At 34.8% G+C, this 22,394-nt stretch overlaps 1 protein-coding gene across 1 annotated transcript; it reads right to left on the bottom strand.

Annotated features, from left to right (window-relative positions):
- Nucleotides 1-6,098: 6,098 nt before the first annotated feature.
- On the bottom strand, nucleotides 6,099-8,057 carry LOC113339052 (transcription factor RAX2-like). The gene is made up of 3 exons (XM_026584455.1): nucleotides 7,709-8,057; nucleotides 7,428-7,557; nucleotides 6,099-7,090 (listed from the first exon to the last, which is right to left on the bottom strand). The coding sequence occupies exons 1-3, from the start codon at nucleotides 7,842-7,844 to the stop codon at nucleotides 6,250-6,252; spliced, it is 1,107 nt and encodes a 368-aa protein (XP_026440240.1). The 5' UTR covers nucleotides 7,845-8,057; the 3' UTR covers nucleotides 6,099-6,249.
- Nucleotides 8,058-22,394: the final 14,337 nt, after the last annotated feature.

Below are 22,394 nucleotides of genomic sequence, written 5' to 3'. Positions count from 1 at the left end.
TTTTCTCTATATCCATCTTCTTAATCTATCCATGTGATTGGTTGACTCCGGTTTATGATGTGCAGAAACTATCTGAGTAGAGCTCTGTCACTTTATATGAATTTTAGTATTCTTGAGTGCAAACTCGTGTACAACAATTGGAATTTCGCATCAGGGTACTTCCTCCTGTAGTCAATAAGTATGACAACCAAGGAGATTCTTTAGTGCCTTCCAAGGTTCTGCATAGATAGCTAGGGTCTGGAGTAATGGTTTTGTGGGCACACCTCTGGTAAACCCTCCCGAGATTAACTCGGTTTTATTTATTTTTTATTAGTTTTGCTCGAGGACTACCAAATAATAAGTTTGGGGGTATTTGATAGACGCATTTATGTGTCTAATTTGTCCTCAATGTTTCGTATTGTTGGTACTCGTTTTCGTCCTTATTATGGTGTTTTGTGTATTTTTAGGTATTTTTGGAAAATAAATATTGTTGGAAAAATCGGCTCGAAAAATCACTCGGAACACCCCCGGAGGACACTTGCTATACGGAGCCTAGATTTGGCTAAGGGGCACCCCAAAAAGGCAGTTGTTATTCGCACCCCACAACTGGTTAGGGGGACACCACCTTCTTCGTTTGAACTTAAAAACTGGCGGGAAAAAAAGAGCATCTCTCTGGTGAATTTTTCGATCGAAATTTGAAGGATTTCTGGGTAGACTAAAGGGCTGAAACTTAATGGGTAGTTGTGATATGTCCTAACAAAGCTGGTATGGGTGTTTGTTTCGATCAAAATTGGCTGGAAAATTCGTGACAAGAAAACAAGGCAGCCCGTGCATGAGAAGAATAATTCACGAGTTTTTGAAGATTTATGCGTGTTCTGCTCGTGTATGATGACTCTAGCAACACTCTGAACCGTGTATAAGGAAAATAAGGAAGGTTGGACAGCTGCAGATGCTCGGATGAAGAAAAAATATCCGAAAAATATTTTCTTTAACTGCCGAGTTTAATGAAGAATATTGAGAATTTTGGCGTAATTAAATGGGGGGGGAGATTGGGAGAAGTTTAGAGCACCACAGAGTCAAAAAAAATCGAATTTGCAGAGAGACCACCTGCTTCCATTGAAGAACACTGAAGAACACGAAGAACGGACCTGCACCAGCAGTCGTTTTCCTACAGTAATAACGACTCAGACCTTTGGGTCGTACATCAGGCAGACTTATTTGCTACAACGTTTACGACACAGCTGCAGCAGTCTTATTTTGTCACTGAGGGTCGTAGTTCTCTGGTTTGTAAAAAATATAATTGTTACAAACCCGGTTTTATTGTATTTCTCATATTCTCATCATTTGTAAACCATTTTTGAGCATCAATGAAATTCTTTGAGAGGTTTTCCAACATGATGAGCGGCTAATCTGTCGTAACCAAGGCAATGGATGAAGGTATTCACACATGAACAATGGGTAACTATTTTATTTTCTATAATATTTAATTATAATTCACTCAATCACTGCTTTTGCAGAGTTCTTAAAAGTTTACATAATTTTCTTCATTAGTTGTGATTCAATTAGATAGGTTATGCTTTGGTTAGATAATCTATGCTTAAGGGATACAATTAATTTTTGAGAATATGTTTGATTATTTGTGGATTAAGAAATAAAGTATTAAAAGGATAATTAGAGTTATGAAATATTTGACATCATTCATGTGTAATAGTGGATTCTAGTGTCTTGGTTACCTCTCGCCCACTTTGTTAATATTTTTGTATTTAATTTTATTAAATCTTTAAATTTAATCTTCACAAGTCCTAGAGTTTGAACCTCATTACTACAACAACATTCAAAAAAACATAATCACTTGCCGCTAGAGATTGTGCCTAGCAGAAAAGGCGACAACCAATTCTATACAGGTAAAAACATAATCAAATTCTTAACCACTTCAAAAGTTATCATTCAGATCATAACATATCATTGATATATTTTGCAGATGTGATTGGAAGATTGCATTTTGTATCCAACGTTGTTGTGAAGCAGGTTCAAGAAATCTACGAAACAAGAGATGTCCAGATGAGAGATATTTGCATAGCAAACGACGCGTAAAACACGATATTTATTTTAAAATAAATTTTGATAGTGAATGAAAAAAAAAACTAACACTTAATATCTACTGTAACAGGGGGAGACAACAATGAAAATCACTCTCTGGGGTGAATTAACAGATATGATAGAGGATCAAATACTGGAAAGGAACAAAAATGTACCAGTGGTGGTCATAGTCACTGGAACCTTTGTTAGAAAACACTTAGGTAAGACTAATTTACAACATATTTGGTATGTGTATCTATTCTATACAACACTAAATATTGTCATATCATTACAGGTGTAATCATCCTTGCTACTACCAATGTATATAGAGTATTTGTGGACTTGGATGTTGAACAAGTACATGTATTTAGACAGCGGTAAGAAAAACGTACCATCTAAGCACACTCTATAGTTACTTAATAGAATTTAACGATTAACCAAAGCTACTATTTCAACAGGCTTGGTGAAGAAACAACAGAGATAGAAGAGGTGCACCTAGAACATGAAAAGGATCCCTATGAAGATAAGATTTCCCTATATGAAGCAAGCCAGTTTCTCCTGGACAATGAGAATAAGGTTGAACATTATATTAAATATTATTACATCTACGTATTAACCTAAGTGAATTGAATAGTTCACTAATACCTGTTTGACCCAGGACAAGGAGTTCTTTTGTGAAGCATCGGTTATTCGAATCAATGAAGGAAAATATTGATACTACATGGCCTGCGGAACTTGCAAAAAACAGGTGAAATACCACGATGGAAAGCCTTCTTGCCCCTAATGCGAGGACGACTTTCAAGGAGTAGTGATACCATGGTAAAAAAAACATATCAATATATATGATAAGAAACATAACATATGTTGATTATCATTATTAATTCAAACAGGTACAGAATCAATGTAAGAATCAAAGATAACACAGATATTGCGGATTTAACCATTATGGGCTTTAATGTCCAAAAGATGCTGCAATATACTGCCGCGGAACATGTTGACTATGCTTCCAAGTGTGAAAAGGTATCCACAGACTCACTCTAGAGTTTTTATTTATCTCTGTAACAATATAATACTCATTAAATATATTACTCTATTTGTAGCTGGGTGAACCAGGGAAAATTTTGAAGGTGTTCGATAAAATAATTGGAAAGAAATTTGGGTTCAAGTTGAAGGTTACTGAGGAGAATATCCAAAAGCAGACAGACAGTTACAAAGTCTTAAAAGTTTATACAAAGGGAACAAAAAAGAAGAGCACAAGTGAACAGTTGGGTCCGCAAACACCACAAAAAGATCAACAAAATAGGGTCCTTCGATTGGTTGATGAAACACCCAAAAAAATAAAAAGGCTCAGGCGTATAGCACTTTCAAAAGATTACGAAGCAAAAGATGATGATGATAATCAAAAAGATGATGAAAAATCTCAAGATGATGTGGATACTCAAGATGATGAGGACACTCGAAAAGATGATGAAGAAGCTGATGAAGATGATGAGCAACCAATAAACAGTTGGTTGAAGAACAATAAACAAAGGCGTCTGGTAATTTCAGAAGATGATGAGGAGGCTGAAGAGATTCAGGAAGATGATAAGTTTGAAGAAAAATAAACCGTTTCTTTCTTAGTCGTTTGATCTTAGTGTTTCTTTCCTTATATTTCTTTCTTAGGTAGAGGTCCTTGGAAGGTTTTTCTCTAAAGAGTTTTTTAATCCTCCGTGGAGTTTGATTGTTGGATTTTGAGTAGTTTCAATTGAATATATCAATTTGTTTTGTTAATTCCGGATTTCATACAAAAATTCCACTGTAACGTAGTCTTCTTTAAGCCTCAATTTAACTCTTTATTCCTCTGCAACTACAAACTTAAGCCCGTGCAACGCACAGGAGAGACACTAGTATTATTTAAATACAGAGCTTATGGTCGTTCTCCACTCTGGTTGCTCGGAGGGAATAATAATTTGTATCTGGTTCATAGAAGTTTCCCTATTAACATATGGGTGTACAAGAGAAAGAAAAGGTACAAGAGAAAGAAAAGGAACATTGCAGGAACTAGTTACGCCATGAAAGAATGCAAAAGTTCGTCATATCCGACTAAGGAGTTAAGTATACAACTGGACCAACAGCCAACATGGACTAAGGAGTTTAGCATACAGCTGGACAAGCCATTTATTTCTTCTAGTCCATTGGCAATCACAAGGAGCAACAAAGTTTTACTAACGTCGCACAACGCGCACCTATGGTCAAGAGACTCTATTGTTATGACCCTAAAAATTCAACCTTAAATGAACTTTGGGATGATATTGAGTATGTTGATCAGGCAATTCCTCACACGGAGAGCATTGTTTCTTTGAAAGATTTGGGAGAGACTAATCTTACTTCTTTGAAATATAGAAATGATGTTACAACAATAGCTACAACCAAAACAAGGAATGCTAAATATGAAGAAGAGAACAAGCCGGATCAACTAAATATGAAGAAGAGAACAGGCCGGATCAAGAGATGCTAAGAAATTGAAAAATAGTTAATCATCCATAACAAGTAAGTCCATGATCGCTTTTATGTTTGGTTGCTCGTCCTTGACAATTGATTAGTTTAAGTGCATGTTTTCAATTTTTATTACTAAACCTTTCAAATAACATTTGCTCGTCACTATGCAATCAATTTCTTTCTTTTGCACAAAGATTAACAAACGTAATGAATATACAAGCACACCAAATCACCATTGAACGCCATTGCTTAATGCTCCTTCCACGCACACCACCAAATTACCGCAAGAATGTATTTTTGGCCCATATTTTGTCCTGTGTTGTCTCCCTATTTGGGCATGCTAGGCACTTATATAAATAGCCCAACGCACCTACAATATGTAACTGGCTTAATTTTTTTTCTAGCTTATGTTTTTTAGTTTTTTTCTTTAACATCATGAATTAGTGATGTTGAGAGATGTTTTGGCTGGCCAATTGATTAATCAATCTTATCACGAGAGATGCATGCAATGATGCAAACAAAATTATGAAGAGGTCAATGAGCTCACCTCCTAATAAAATATTGTTTGTGTTTGTGTTTTTGTTTTGTTTTGTTTCTTCACAAAAACAAGTTAGCCCAACAACACAACAAGAAGAAAGAATCCAACCAATGTCAATCATCCATACATCAAGATATAATCTCATTAAGTGCCTCAAATCCTGCAAGTCATACATGCATGCCTTTCTAAATCCCTAGCTAGTTTGCACTCCTCAAGAGGATATGTGTATATCTTCTGTCACAACTAACTCTATAATACACAGAATTATCTTCAAAGAATCTTTGCTTCTTTAGTTGGAATAGTTTACTAATTGTTCTTCATTAGTTTTCATTATTAACAGCCCATAGGGCTAGAACAATATCAAATTGTTCTTCACAAATCAATATGGCTTTTCCTCCTTGGCAGGGCTCAAATGAGCATATTTTAGAGACATTATGTAAACATCTCTATGTTGATTCCTCCTACCTTAATTTATCCCTCTATTTGGATGTTATAATCATGGACATTACTTAAATACTTCTTTTCACCCACTTCGACCAATAATCCCCAATATTATTGGCTAACATTGATCGAAACAGTTGATCTACCGACGTGATATCGATGTTTCGGAATGCATTGTTTAAGAAAGAGTGGAATTATCTGTATAATCAAATGTTTAGTTAAGTAATTATTTGAGCTAAAATATGGGATTACCACTAAATCCAAATACAACCTTCACCACATGGCTTTGGCTGTCTTAAACTAATGTTACTACTAAGAGCAGTGAAGAAGACATGTACAGTTCATTTTTATTTGTCTTTTTAGGGGCTCATTGCTGCCTGGCTATATTGAATGTTTCTATCTAACTTTCTATTCAAATCTAGTTTTTATATTTTTTTCTTCAGATGACATTTATTATCTGAATGTTAGCAGTGAATTTTTGCAGTAATACAATTACATCATCCATTAATATTTCCTAAAAAAAATGCAATAAGGAGTATTAAAATGTACTGTCAAAAGAGTCATGAAAACACACAACAAAAAATCATCAAAAAACTCTTTCTTTCTCTGATCTTAAATTTGTTTGAATCATTACAACTCTGATCAGTCAATGATATATCTTTCATACCCATACACCCATTACTATTCAAATCTCTTGATTTTAGTTACAGTCAGTATATCTCATCAGAAATCAGTCAGAAGTACATGACTTTACCTTGTGTCTTGTTTTCATCACTGCTAAAGACACTACTATTGTTATTATTACTGACAATAAGTTGCTTCATTTGCTCGGACCCAAACCCTAATTCATGATTATCTTCCCATATTAACCCATTTTGCTTCTGATGATGAGTAGTAGTACTAGTACTCCATCCATTGAACCCATGATGATCATTACCAAAAATGAACTTTTGGTTTTCTACTTCTACAGCTTCTCCCCCAGTGTAGTAATAATTTTCCATCATCATTTCACCATTTTTAGCAGTACCAATACTTCTACTAGCAGTAGTAATGACATGATTATTACCATTTTCATACTCTTTATTATTTCCATAGCTGATATGATTGCTGCAACTTCCATCAGAAGAACTACAACTGACTTGATCATTAGTACCACTAGTCCCAAACATAAGTAGATTATTGTGAATGGTACCCATTAAACCCTGATCTTGACAATGATAATTTGATTGAACAAGAGCAGTACTAGTATTGTGATTAATATTGTTCATAGGATTTGATCTTGGATTAATGGACTCATCTAGAAGATCCATAAATGATCTAGTTTGAGTAGTGGAGTCATAAAAACAGCTATTACCTCCATGAAATATTGATGATGACATAGGTGTTGTAGGTGTTTGATGAAGAGCAGAAGATAGAAAATTATTAGGGTTTGGTGGTTTTGATCTATGAGTTAATAGTGATGGGTTATTAGTAGTAGTAACTGCTCCCATGATTTTCTTCTTGAGTTTGGTATTCCAGTAATTCTTGATATCATTATCAGTTCTTCCAGGTAACTGTGCAGCAATTATTGACCACCTACACTTGAATGAAAAAGGTTTCCTTTAGAAGATAAAAAAATGCAGTAAATAGGGTAACAAAGAAAGTACTAAACATGGGTATGACTACTTGAAGAGGAAGAATCATCTATATTTAGTATATTTGTTTGTTCATGGAACTTCCCTAAAGGAACACAAATAGACTGTACTCTCCATCTCTGCTCTCTAGGTTTGTGTCCATATTTTGAGGACCTTTAACTGTTGGAGGAATTGAGCAGAAGATGGTACATGTAGTAATGATCTAAGGTTAGATGGAAGCAACAAATTTTGACAAGAGATGAGGAAATTGAAATAGTGATGATTCTAACTAAACATACCTGCTTCCAATAGTGGCAAAGAGGTTGCAAATGATTCTATCTTCAGCATCAGAGAATTCTCCATGTTTTAAATTAGGTCTCAGATAGTTAAGCCATCTTAATCTACAACTCTTTCCACATCTCTTCAAGCCTGATCATATGACAAGGAAGATACAAACAAAACTCTTTCAGTATCAAGACATGAAAATGCAACACAGGCAAAACTAGAAGAAATATAAAGACAACTCTTCCAAGGAGTTGAAATATTGTTTGATAATTCAAGAAAAGGGTTAAGAAATTACCAGCTTTTTGTGGTAAAGCAATCCAATTCCCACCAGTACCATACTTCTCTATATACTCTTTCAACTTTGTATCTTCTTCTGGTGACCATGGCCCTTTCTTCACATTTGCTTTGTCACAACAAGGTGCTCTCCCCATATCTCTGTTTCTCTCTTAAACTTATGTGGTTTCTCTGTTAGTTTCAGTTTAGATGATGATGAACAGATGAGGGATTGAGACTTTCGCTAGAGTTGTTAGTTTCTTTTCCATATGATGAATGGATGAGGCTGGTTTTGTTTCTTCTATATAACTTGAGAATAAGACTTGTGCTTTTCAACAGCGAGAATATATACTAATTAACAATGGATTTTTGAAGTCAAAGAGCAGAGAAAAGAGAGATAGAGCTTAGCTGCTAGACTACTCTGTCTGTGAGTGTGTTGATAAAATAGTATTTATTATTTATCGGTCAGATTCCTAACCTCCTTATTTACTGATAGAAATTTCCATCAACAAAGTAAAACCCCCACTACTCTATGTAATCAGTTACTCCTCCACCTACATTTGAGGTCCCAAACCTATGGACTATGCATATATATCTTCACCTACCTTGCTCATGTCTATTTACTTTCTAACTAGCTATAGTCTTTTTCTTGTCTCGTGATATTTAAGTTCCAAACAACAATTGTTATGGCGCAACACAACGCATACAACAATAAGAGAAAAAATTTGGAAATTTTGTGTTGGGTGAGTCTGATATAAATGAAAATGTGTATTTTAGGTCTCAACTTCGATCAGCATTAGCCAATCAAAAGAAAAATTAAAAAAAAAAAAAAATCAAAATATTGAAGTTTAATGTTTTCACCCAAATGTTCCCGCGGTACTCACCAGGATGAGCACTCATGAATCAATGCAGTTTAATTTTTAATCCTGGCTATCTTGATCAAACTATACTAAATTAAATCAAGAAATTAAATGAAGTTAGGTTGCTTAATCTTTCCAAATTCATCCAGGGCTATGAATAGGAAAGAACATTGGAAGCATCATACTCATACATATGCAAGCAAATACGGCATATCTTGAGGTTTTAAGTAGTATTGCTGGTACCTTAAAGGATCAAAACCTACGACCAAAAACGTCATACCGCAAGCTCCTGGCGCTCGAGGTTCTGGTGAGTGTATTTCCGGCTAGCCATGGTTGCTATACATGATTTCCTACTTTCCTAAACGAAATACTTGGTATATTAGTTGTAATGTAATTAGCTATCCTCAAACTTAAATCATCATGTCGACGAATTACTATAAACTCCATCAAAACCTGTACGCATTATATATCCAAGAATGACAGTATTTCATACGTACGTCAAATGAGCAAATGTATGAATTCAGTGTCCAGAGAGTTATGATCATGCGACCCCTTTATCCTGTGATCATCAATATAGCTAACTAGTCAAATGGTAGACCCATTACTATGTTTGAATAACTATTCATTCATCATGACAATATTGGCTTTGTTTTAAATAGAGGAGTTATTGTGGATATTTACTAAGGCACTACCGCACTACGTACTGTTTCAATGTATTAACTACCAGTAGCTCGGGTGTTTGACGTGTAGCCGGGATGTGCACATCAAAATTCACGCCAGGCCTGAATCGCCTGATGAGCTACAAACTCTGGAGTCTATATGGCTTACTGCTAACCCTGCATTTTCATTTTACATTATTCTAAAGCATGATATAGTACTAAAGTTATTAGAGTATGTCTACAATGATACTAACATTCTGAGCTCAAAAAAGCTTCAACATCAAATTTCTAGTGACCATTCAAGAAAAGAATAGGACATACTACGTGTCGACGCCCATGACCAGCCCTTACAAAAATATGGTGGATATATATAGTAAATAGAAAAATCTCAAAACCGCACTTGTGCTTTGAAGCCACGTTATAAAACCTAGATAATATTATATTAGGTAGGTGTGTCGTGCCAATGAACACACAAATTAATATAAGCTTATCACTGCAAGACAATGGTACGTATCAGTGAAATGTTTAAACCCAATGGATATTTTAAAGTAATCAACAATAATGTGAGGGGATAATTGTCAGGATGATCACTCCTAAAGGATCTTCTTACAAATCCATGATTCTCGGTGGTGATGTTTCACCATATAATTCAGTGTAAAATGTACACCACGAATCAATAGAAATTAATATCAGCATTGAAATATAAATTCTAGCCGCAGATGATGATGATCATCATCATCATGTTAGAGCATCAGATCAACAACTGCATTATTCATCCGTCATCACCTATAAATGGTGAAACATCTTTAATTCGATGCCCTTAAAAACTTTATTCGTATAAGATGAGATGTAGGGGGGCTATATATCCAGGAACCAGTAAAATGTTCGCTAGAAGGGATACCAATTTGTTTAGGGACGTACCAAATTGTATACAAAAAACAAAACTTTCTTTACCATTGGATGGAAACCCCAAGCAAATCGATACTCCTGTTAGCAACGTTTATCAATAAACTGTAGTTTCATAATTACGCTGAAACCACCCTACTGTCTCTTTGGAGTTTGGACTGTAATTATTTGGTGGGTAAAGCTGAAATTTTAGAGAGGTGCATGCTGAGATAGAGAACCAGAGTGGCGCAACATAGAAGATATCATTTAAAACTAATTTCACATATATGCGTCCAAGTACAGAGAGCAGCAAATAAATCCAAGGTTCAAAATAAGCAATCTCTGATTGAATCCCAGTTTAAGTTTGGCATGTTGTGTCGCTTCTCTGCCATCGACTCTGCATAGATACTACTTAAAACAAAAAGAAACCACAAAAAAAGAAACATTATGAAGAGACAAGGTCACCGCATGAATATTGCATGACCTTTCAATTCTTTGTAAAATTTTGTTGCAAGGATATACTATATACATGCCATGAGTATAACCGTATAACGTCTTTTTGATATAACCATGCATCATGCCTCAAAGAGGAAAAGCAAACTACTTGGGTCCTGGAAGAAAGCCAACAAATATACTATGGTCTGAGGAAAGATGTTCTAGTCAAAACCCTTGAGATCGACTATCAAATCTCATCGGGACCATTTTTGTGCTAATGAAACACTTTATACGGATCAGTCATATGTGCATGTCTTTTATTTCATAGACACCCAGAATGCCAGCCAGCTCACTAAAAATTTGGTGTAGATGAGTTTTAAAGAGCTCGGTAAGAATTTTGTGCTCCAGTTTCAAACTCAAATCACTGGTATATCACCTAAAGACTTGCATGTTGTTTAATAATTTAAATAAACTCGTCTAGCCGGTGAACCTAGGACTTATATTCCGGCAGAAAGTGAGAGCAGACTCCTGGTTTTGTAAATGACTTCATGACATGTAAATGGATTATAGATAGTGCTTCAATGATTCTGAACGCGTTCAACTCAGCATCATAGCTGTAGGTACACATTTCATCTTCCGCCACGTGTCCACAAAGACACACGTGGAGGACATGCGGCTGAGAACATCAAGATATGATATCACACGTGGACAGCCAAGAGAGGCGCCTTATCAAGATAGTGTCGCCACCCACCAGATACAACGGTAGAGGATCGAGGAAGACGGAAACACTAGAACACTGCGAAGCACTGAAGGATAACCCGAGATTCACTTTATCCTATCCCCAGAAAGTCTAAGATCTACGGCTGGGGATAGTCAGAATGACGCAGACAAGACATGGGCAGAGGACAACTGTCTACCGCGGACAGACATCTCAACTACCCGCATTAAATACCCTCAAACAGCATGCGTGTCAGTCAGTTTGTGGAGGAAGCGCATATAGCACTGAATATTCAAACGGAACATGCAGAGAAGACCAAGAACACGAAGACCTCTGCGTAAGCGGCACAAGACACAAGAGGATAAGGTTATAACGGGCTTCAGAAGTGGACCTCATGTAACCACCCTATAAATACCCCTCTCTCCCAAGTGAAGAGGGGGAAGAAAAGGGAAAAACATTGAGAAGAGAATAGCAGAGAGACAGAGAAATAGAGAAAGTGTAAGTGAGGTTCCTCTACGCAGGCTTATATTAGTCTCAAAGTCATTCGACTATTTCGGTAATCCTCACCATATAATGAAAAACCAAATCCCGGAGACAGGGATCTGAGGGAGAATCATATAAGTTAATCGTTTCGTCTATGTTCATACCTCTATACTTTATATATTCAATTCGTTACTCATAGCATATCATGTTCGTATATTTTATACTTCGTCCATTATTTATCTTATTGTATGAGCTAAGGACAATGGTTGTAGTTGATGAGACGAGGAAGAGTATTAGAACTCTGAGTCAAGAATTCGACATAACCAATCCATTCCCTTCAGGCGCAGCCTATTTATTTTATTGTCATGAGTCTGCGTCCATTGTTTGTGAATACTCAGATGACTTTGATCTGCGTGTTCACAATAGTTGTAGAAGATCTGTAACTATAACAATGAGAAAACAATTGCTCTCAATAATTGTTATACATTGTCATAGTATTATTAGTTTTTCTTCTTCAATCGATGAATGCCGTGAAATCTAATGTTCAACTACACTTTCTATCATAATCCGATACTTAGCTATAAATAGACTAGAAATCAAGACTTAAAGTTTTGGTAACTAAACTTGACAAACAAGCTTGAGATAGCAACGCTTGCGAGTTCGACCGACCAGTTCTAAAAAACAACTTTCGTAGGAAAAAATACATCAATCTACATTTCCAGTAATTTCTTCGTGTGGGCAATATAATGGCCCAAAATCAATTCAACAACTTCTTAAATGATTTTTTTTATTTTTTTTTGAAAATGGCAGTGATTGGATGGAATAAGCGTGGGCACTGGATCTCAGTAATTGATTTTGTAGGGTCATGATTAGACCTCCTCTGAAATTGTTAATGTTTTTTTTTTTAACTTCTTCTTTTCCCGGAGAAATCAATCAATCAGTCATAATCTTTATTTATTTCATCATTGTACGATTTTGATTAAACTTTTTATAGTAAAGTTAAATCATTTATAGCGAAACTAAACTAGATGGGGCATGGTGAAAGTTTGGTATGGGATTTTACTAATTACTGTTTGTAGATTTTTCTTGTTTTTATCTTGTTGGACGGTTGCGATGTCATCTATCATGATGATGGTGATTTGTTAATTGCTGATAGCGTGTTGGTTACTAAAAGAGGAATTATAAGACGTCTCGTTTTTAGCTGCTATCGATTACATTCATTCAAACTGTGCAAAAATAGTCAGTGCCGAATCCCTATGTGATTGTCTGATCTACTGAGTACTGACTCTCTCCCTCCTTAAGGCTAACCATGTTGGTTGCAGACACTCTCAATCAGTCATGTAAGCAAAGTCAATGTGTCTGCAAAAGATATTCGGCCAATATCTCCTTATTTTGATTTCTATGATATGCGATAACAATTCCATGGATATTTGAAATAGATACGGGGACATTTATAAAGTACCTTGATTTCAAATTAAAATGTAAAATGTAAATTAGAAAGTGTTTCCATTTTTTCCAACTTTTCCGAAGTATCTCACTATGACCATTATAGTCCCCTTTTGGAAAAAAATAAAAGAAAGTTATTATTTGAGCCGAGCGTCACATTCCAATAAAGAACGTCATCTAATGGGATAAAAATGAATCGTCCATAAATAATTTCGAAAACACCTCATCTAAAATATTTTTATAATGGCTAAACAGTAAACAATCCTTATTTAGTTTGCGTTAATCATTAAATTAGGTTAGCTTTTTTATTTTTTGGAAATCACATTTCAATTCATTCAAACCAAAATAGTGATTACATGATTGGTTACAAGATTATCAAAAACACCAAAATTCAAGATAATCAAAACCCAAATACAAATGATGACACCAATTGCAAATACATCGCGAAGAGAAAAAGCCATGCACCGCAAAGATATTCAATTTTTCTACCAGCAGTATTGACGAATGATGGTGTGAACCGGAATCAACTCCGACCATTTGAAATAATTATCTTCTTCAATAAGAGATACTCCAATTAAAATGGAGTAATTTTCCCAAAATCTTGTAGATCCAAACGAATCAGGATGCCCTAAATCCCTCTTGTTGAAGATAAATCCAAAGCGAGTCCGAGCAGAATCATTGATGTTCTTGATGTCGAGAATAGCAAGCCAAGAAGCACCATGGAGATTTGAGAGAATCGCTATTAAAGCGAAGAGAAAATCGTCCTAAAGACGAAAAAAATATCGCCCAAATGGCGAAGAAATGTGTCCATAGACACCAAAAACAACAAAAACAAAACCTAAAACTATAAATTAGACTACTTTTATTCGTAAAAACTAAAAATCCTTGCTTAGATCTAGCCCAAAAGAACTAAATCTGAGCAAGAAGAAGAAGTTCTAGAGTTTTTTTCTCTTTTTTCTTAGGAGAAAGAGGAGAGAAGAATTCTATTTTTTGTATAGTAGATCCATCGATTAAAGAATCACTAAAAACTAGTAGTTTTGGTTTATAGTTAGAGATAGAAATTAAGAATTAGTGTTTTGAATTTTTGGAAGAAGAAAAGTATAAGGAAAAAAAAGAAATTAGATTTTTAGAACCTCATATTTTGAACCCAACTAAAATGAATGATTTTGATACAACGATTTTGATACAAACAAGATAAACAACGATTTCTAACTTTTCAGACCGAATTATGGTTGAGTTTCTCTGGTTATCAACTGTGTAAGAGAAATTTACGGTTTGGTAAGGAGAAACTCCTAACCATAATTGAAGAAAATTTGTGAAAAGTTACGTTGGGTGAAAAAAAATTCAATCGTAAATTTGGTTTGGTTAGGTTATTAGTATAATATTACCAACCGTAAATATAAATATTGCTGGTAATTTTGGAAGATTTTATTTAATTTGTCATGAGTTTATTGGTTACATAAGATCCTAAGATATTTAATGTGTTTAATGGAAAAGATTTAAATTTGGCAAGGGTGGTAATTAAAGATTTGGGTCGGTTTTATTTAGGGAAAATCGAGGAATTTTAGTGCATGAACAAAAAATGAGTAAATATTTACTCTTCCTAAAAGATCCCAACAAAAACTAATTACTTTCCCTATCTATTTACACAGGACTAAAATATCTCTACGTGATTTGTTCTTCCTAAAAAACCTTAACAAATCTTGCTTTTACTTTCCGGAAAATCCTAAACTGTAAACTTTTATTACTACATGAATACTCACGGTTTGTTAAAATAAAGAAAATAAAAACGTCACAAAATACGATTGGTTTATCTAACATAAAACCCAACCGTAAATCCATTTTTATGGAAATATTATACTAAAGAATTTTTACGGTTAGGTTTTGTCGGAGTCGAATCCAACCGTCAGTGGATTAGGTTACAAACCTTACCATAACAACACATATAGTTTATTTATCTATTAATTTACGGCTAGGATTTTTAGTTTCCTAACCGTAACAGCTTCAGAGAACAATTTATGGTTAGATAAATAAAAATACTTAACCGTAAATGGTTATGTAAACCTAACTCTTTCTACTGATTACAATCAATCTACCAATTTCAAACGAAATTGGTTTGTTGATTACCCTCACTTGGAAAAGTTTGCTTCTTCCGCATCTTTAATGGAGATTTCCATCGATGATTATTATTTTTTCGAATGGAAGACAGATGAAATAATTTTAATTGAAAAAATAAAGGGAAGGATTTATGGTTGATGAAGGAGAAGAAGTTTGGAAGAAGAAGAAGAATGATAGATTTTTGAATTAGAATTAGGTTTTGATTTTAGATTTTAGGTTTTTATTTTAGATATTTTTTATTGCATCGAGACACATCATGGCCAACTTTTTAATCATTAGAAATCCATATGAAGCCCCTATATTAGAATATGACGTCCCAATAATAGTTTTTTAAAAAAAAAGAAGGACAAACGGCTAATTAAGTATTAAGAGGCGCGATTATGTCTTATGGGAAAAATCGTAACTCCCTAAAAAATTATAACCCCCTAAATAAATAATTGAGTTGACCAGAGTTGCCCACAACACCTTAACAGAGAGTAAAAATGATTCGAGAACCTGAATTGGACTCAATGAAACTTAAAAATATATAATGATCCTAAACCGTGGTCGACGAACTTGAAAGGTAGTGAATAAAATTGATTCTCCACCAAGTAAAAACTCCAAAACACTTGGAAATGATGAGCCCGTTTGGAAAAATAGTATAACAAACCTGAAAATGGCGTAATGATCCTGAATCGGGTTCGACAAATCTGAAAAGTATTATATAAATTCCTGGGCAGGGGAGGTAGAAGTTTTGTTAGAGTTTAAAAACAAGTATGTAATTATATAAGTTTTCTTAGATTAAGTTAGAAATTTTAAGTTTATGTTTAAAATTTTCCATCCTAAATACGGTACTCATGGCAAAAAGATACATTTTGCGAAAATACTTTAATCTAAACAATATGCTGAAATCTCTCTTGGATGACAACTAGTATTAGCTAGCATATAAAATATTTTTTTACTAATATAACAGCCAGAAATATGCTTATTCGCTGGAATATAAAAAGCATATAATTATTCCGAATATCAAAAGATATTTAGAATATCTCAATTTCGGGATCTCACCTTGAGTATCAAGGAAACGAACATTAAGTAATTACTAAAAGTTCAACACATATTCAAATATCATATTAACAAAACTACATTTTCGACAGCTATGCAAACCCCAAGATAATAGCCAAACCGAAAACATCTATTTTGGTTAACCTAACGATCGGTCTGCTAGGGGTTCAAGTAGTGATTATTAGGATCGGTCCTAGTAGATATCCTTAGGATGGGATCAGTCCTACTTGAGATCCTTAGGATTGATCCTTATTCATGGGATCAGTCCTAGAAAAGATCCTTTGATTCCTTTCAACTATGAAACATCTTTTGTATATCTAGTTCCTTAAACTCATGTAGTTAGACATAGTCCTCGAGGTATGGAATCCACCTGAAAGTTCAACACCCTAAATAAAAACAAGTTATCAAATATTGTTATGTGGAATCTACGAATCTCAAATAGATAAACTATACTTCGTAATACAATATACCAAAGTCGTCTAAAAAAATAGCATATGCTTCCTTGATACTTTGATCATACTTAAATGATCAATCCAACACTAGGGATACATAAATATACTTCCTATATTATTTTTTTCAATCTAAACGACTTGAAATAAACGTATATCGAAATGGAACAAGTCAAAAATGTATTACTAACCTCGGACAGAAGGATGATGTATTCGTTGATGCCGATACGTCTTCAAGTTCTTCAAAGTAAAACAAGCGAGAGTCTCAACATTTATATTGTTTCTTCTATAATCTAATGAAATTGACTCTGGTAATCAAATAAAGCAGCCTCGAGTTTTAGAGCTAAAAAATGACAACCAAATTTGACATATCCTTTACCGAAACAAGTATTGTGCACACCAAAGATTATGAACCCACAAATCAGAAATATTCAATATCTTCTTCGTCTTCAAATCTTCTTAGATCTTCAATAATAACCTGCACACAATCACTTAAATCTCTTGTGATCAATCACGCACAGAACGGAGTCTGTTAACAAAGAATTATCACAAGATCGTCTTTAAAACTAACAACAATCTAAAGATTCTATTTTGGTTAACCTAAGATCGGCCTGCTATGGGTTCAAGGGATCGACCCTAGTAGTGATTCTTAGGACCGGTCCTAGTAGAGATCCTTAGCATCGGATCAGTCCTACTTGAGATCCTTAGGATTGATACTTATTCATGGGATCAATCCTAGAAAAGATCCTTTGATTACTTTCAACTATGAAACATCTTTTGTATATCTAGTTCATTAAACTCATGTAGTTAAACACAATCCTCGAGGTATGGAATCAACCTGAAAGTTCAACACCCTAAATAACAATAAGTTGTCAAATATTGTTATGTCGAATCTACGAAGCCCAAATAGATAAACTATACTTCATAATATAATATACCAAAGTTGTCTAAAAAACTAGCATATGCTTCCTTGATACTTTGATCATACTTAAATGATCAAGCCAATACTAGGGATACATAAATATACTTCGTATATTATTTTTTCAATCTAAACGACTTGAAATAAACGTATATCAAAATGGAACAAGTCAAAAATGTATTACTAACCTCGGACAGAAGGATGATGTATTCGTTGATGCCGATACTTCTTCAAGTTCTTCAAAGTGAAAAAGCGAGAGTCTCAACATTTATATTGTTTCTGCTATAATCTAATGAAGTTGGCAATGGTAATCAAATAAAGCAGCCTCGAGTTGGTCAGACAAAATACAAACCCGATCATACCATTTAATAGGATCGGTTCCCCTTTCCCAAATTTGGTCAGACAAAATACAAACCCGATAATACCATCTCAGGTGATTACTTAAGATCGGTTTCACTAATAAAAGTCATACCAATACATAAGTCAGGCCTTTGTGAATAGTTCTACCAAGAACATAACAAGTTGTGAACGTTTATACTCAATCACACATATTGGTTGCTCATAAGATATTCAATGAATAACAAAACCAATAACAGATGCATGTCGTAACCACAACAACTTAATCAATATTTTTCCCACTAATTAACTAGTAATATAGCGGTAGTAAGATATTGTTCCCACATAGAGCTGTCCAATTGATAGATTATTTAGATAGCAAAACAAGATAAAAAAAAGGGGGGGGGGGTTGGTTGTAAAATAAAATAAAAAGAATAAAAGAGAATAAGATGAAAGAGATGATTAAGGAATCCTTCGTCGTTACCAAGCGTTAACAGAATTAGTATACTCATCTATCTTTCGTAAGAAACATTCGTCACCAACCGTGGAATAACATCTAGATCAGTGTTATCCCCAAAACTCCTTCTATCACTGGATATGGAAGTTCTCGACTACCAGATTCTATCCAACGAACCACCAAGTAGTAGATCAATCAAGGTGTAATCCAATCGAACTCTTTAAGCTTTGTGAATTTAGGTTAATCCCAGTAGTTGAACTCTTAGATCAAGGTCCACTTGATGGTGTTTTCTTCACTCGCAATTGCTCTACAAAATCCCTCTGCAGGGTCTCGTGATTTCTACTTGTGTAGAGAGTTAATCGACGATTACTTATCTCATAACTTCTACTAGCAATAGAATGATCAATAGACTAATCTAGTTGCGCATCCAAACCAATCTAAGAATCAATCATAAACCCTAGATATAGTGAAAACAAACGATGATGATAAAAACTCCAAACAAACTTGTATATCAAACAAAGCTTCACGCTAGCACATTGAATTCATCCTTAATCAATGGAAATTAGGTACACATGGATTTACTAAAACCCATGAAAAATATATGAAATTAACAAGAAGAAATACTTTACAAGATACCAAGGTTTCCTCCTAAGGGGTAAACCCTAATTCCTTGCTCCTAGATTCTTCTCTTCTTGTGATGTAGAACACCTCTTTTCAAGAATTTTGTCGAACAGGTTGTGTGCATAAACTCGGGTTAAGGAGGTTGGGGAGATGTATTTTGGTGGCTATTTGATCCTCTATTTATTTCTTTTGGTACATGCAATTTCGAATCTAATAATCACACAACACTCCTTAGCCGACTTGAACTCTAAAAACACGGCTTAATCTTCACCATTCATCAGAATAATCGATGGTAACAACACCACTTGGTGGCTGTATTCCAGCTAACTTTTAATCCATGGGTGAAAAACAGATATAGGCCTGTTTTTTTTTCAGGGTTACAACCATAGGCCCGTTTTTTTTGAAAATTACAAATCTATGTCGGTTTTGACCGTTTTATTGAAAAAACGGCTAACGGTGGTTATCCACCTTTTTGGCACCGTTAGGATAGTATAGAAAGACTTATATGCCCTTTAATTCCTTCAACTCGCCGAGTTCCCATTAATTCACTGAGTCTGCTTAGTAACTCGGTGCTGACTGGTAACTGACGTGTACGTTGCACACGTCATCATTCCTGCCACGTGTCAGATAAAATTATGGACCCCACAGTACCCAACGACATGATTATCTTCAATAAAAGCATCTCTTCTTCTCTCTTTTTTTCAATCATATCTATGAATGGCTGGTGGTGTTCATCTTTCATCAAATTGTAGCAGTAGAAGCATCAAGGTGCAGTGTAATATGTGTGACAAAGAATACCATGAAACCAAGAGTTGTCCATGGGTATATTCAAGGTGCAAACATATACCTTGTAATGGAGTTAGATCATTGTTGAGATCTAAAACAGATCAAACAAATGGAAGGACCTTCTTCAAATGTTTGAATCCCACCTGCAATTACTTTGAGTGGTTTGATCTTGCTTTTCTCCAACTACATCACTTCAAATCAATCTTCCAAGTCCAAATTGCTGCATTGCCTGTGGAGAAGAAAACCATTTTTTCAACAACTGTCCATTGCACAATCAACCTTGCTTCAAACAGACTGCAATTCAAAGTTAGAACTAAAGGTTTGCAAGAATCAACACAATCTCAATATAGCTTACCTGGTATGCAAGAAGAAAGACAGTGATGCTTTTAGATGGGCATCAGATGCACTTGTAATTGAAACAAAAGAAACATTGAAAGGGAAAGTACTAGAAATATGTAATGAATTTAAGAAAAATCTGAAAATGTAATGAAATCAGAAGCTGTAATTGAACATTTCATAACTTGTTCTTCAAAAGAAACTGTTAACATTCAAAGTTCCATACTTAAACTACACAAAAGATAAGGAGTAACTGCATACATATCTTCTAAATAAAATGAAACTCAATCAACATAACCAACTCAGATCTTCATATACTTCTTTGTTTTCTTTTTGCTCTTTGGATATGACACTTTAAAGGTGACGTTGTTGCTAACTGAACCAATCTTCTTGAAATTCTGATTCATACATGAGGTTTGAGAAGATCCAAATTTTGTTGTTTTCTTACCCTTAACACCTTTTTCAGATCTTGCAACATCTTGCTTAGATGATTCACCAACACAACTCTGGCTATTGGATTTGGTCTTAGTTGCACCCCTTACAATGATACTTTGACCTGCAGATGAACCATGAACAACTTTTGCAGCTTTCTTATTCCTCTTTGATGGACCAGATTCATAAGTTGTGAAAGTATCACCATCAACACAGGTTCTATCCTTTAGTACCTTTGGATTAGAACCAACTGCTCCTCCAGCACAGGTCTTTTCATAATGACATGGTTCTCCACATCTCTTGCATCTTTCCTGTAGGTAGAGGTTCATCATAGGCTCTAATTCTCTTTCCCCTTGGTCTACCTGCTTTTCTGATGTTAACTGGAGGTTTCATCATCTCTTTTAATGATGTCTGGATAAGAAGAAGGAAACAAAGAAAGTATCATATATAAATGAAAGGCTGAAACCCTAAAGGAATCAAATATGGATATTTTAGAGCACAGACAACATGCTGGCAGACAAAACCCCTTAATTTCCATTGCAAGCAGCTACAAGTCCTCTTTGGAAAATCCACAATAAAGATGGCTCCATGACAACTTGTAACCTCATATACTTTCCCTCTAACAGCACTCTCTAGTTGAAAATTTGTGGTCAAGTCACACATCTTGGTAATCAGATGCATTGCCTTTGGAACAAGGTCCCCATCCTTCCATTTTGCAGCTTCATTCCTCCTCTTGTTGAGAAGTCCCATCACCAGTTGTCCATACATCAAACCTAGCTTGCAGATTGGCTTGTCTCTGATCTTCTTGTCCATATTGTTGAAGGATTCTGAGAAGTTGTTGTTGATGTGCTCACATTTTCTAGTAGGTGGAAAATGAGCCCTAGAACAGGTTTCCGGCCTTTCATCCATGAGAAATCTTGCAGCCTCTTTACTCTCAGCTTCCATAACATCCATGTGTTGCTGAAAATTAAAGTGGAGCATTACATTAAAGTAAGGCATTACATTAAAGTGAGGCATAATAATTGTGTGATTCAAGAAAAATAATGAAGCTTTACATTAAAGTGTTTGATCTTATAACACTTGACAGCATTCCAAAGATGAGTCTGAATACTGTACCCCTTGTAGTACTTCTTAAAGTTGGCCATCAAGTGCCTGCAAAACCAATAAATGATTAACAACTGAAAATTAAAACAAAATAAATGAAGCAAATGATTAAATGGAAATAAATGGAACAAAACTAAAAATAAATGGAAATAAATGAGCTCACCTGACACATTGTATGTGCTCAAACAAGGGAAAGTGATAATCAACACCTTCTAAAATCCCCTTCTGCTTGTCAGAGATGAAGGTAAACTCATGATCATCACCCAACAACTTCTTCAAATCCTCCAAGAATATCTTCCAATTCTCTATTGTTTCATTCCTACATACCATGATACCTAACTGAACTAATCCATTTTGACCATCCAGTCCAGTTGCATGCAACATCACGCCACCAAACTTCCCATTCAAATGACATCCATCCAGGCCAATGATCTTTCTACAACTAGACAAGAATCCAACTATAGTGGATTTGAAGCAAATTTTCATGGACAATAAAGTGTTGTATGTAGTTCCATAAGAAAAAGTTGTTATACTTCCTGGATTTGTAATCTACAAACATAATGACATGTATATTTTCAGGGCTTGTTCCATACTAAAATTACATAGACAAAATAAAGGGATAA

The sequence above is a fragment of the Papaver somniferum genome, unplaced genomic scaffold (genome assembly GCF_003573695.1).
Source record: "Papaver somniferum cultivar HN1 unplaced genomic scaffold, ASM357369v1 unplaced-scaffold_19, whole genome shotgun sequence".
Lineage (NCBI taxonomy): Eukaryota > Viridiplantae > Streptophyta > Magnoliopsida > Ranunculales > Papaveraceae > Papaver > Papaver somniferum.
Note: the sequence above shows the minus strand (reverse complement) of the source record. Positions and strands in the feature narration are given on the sequence as shown.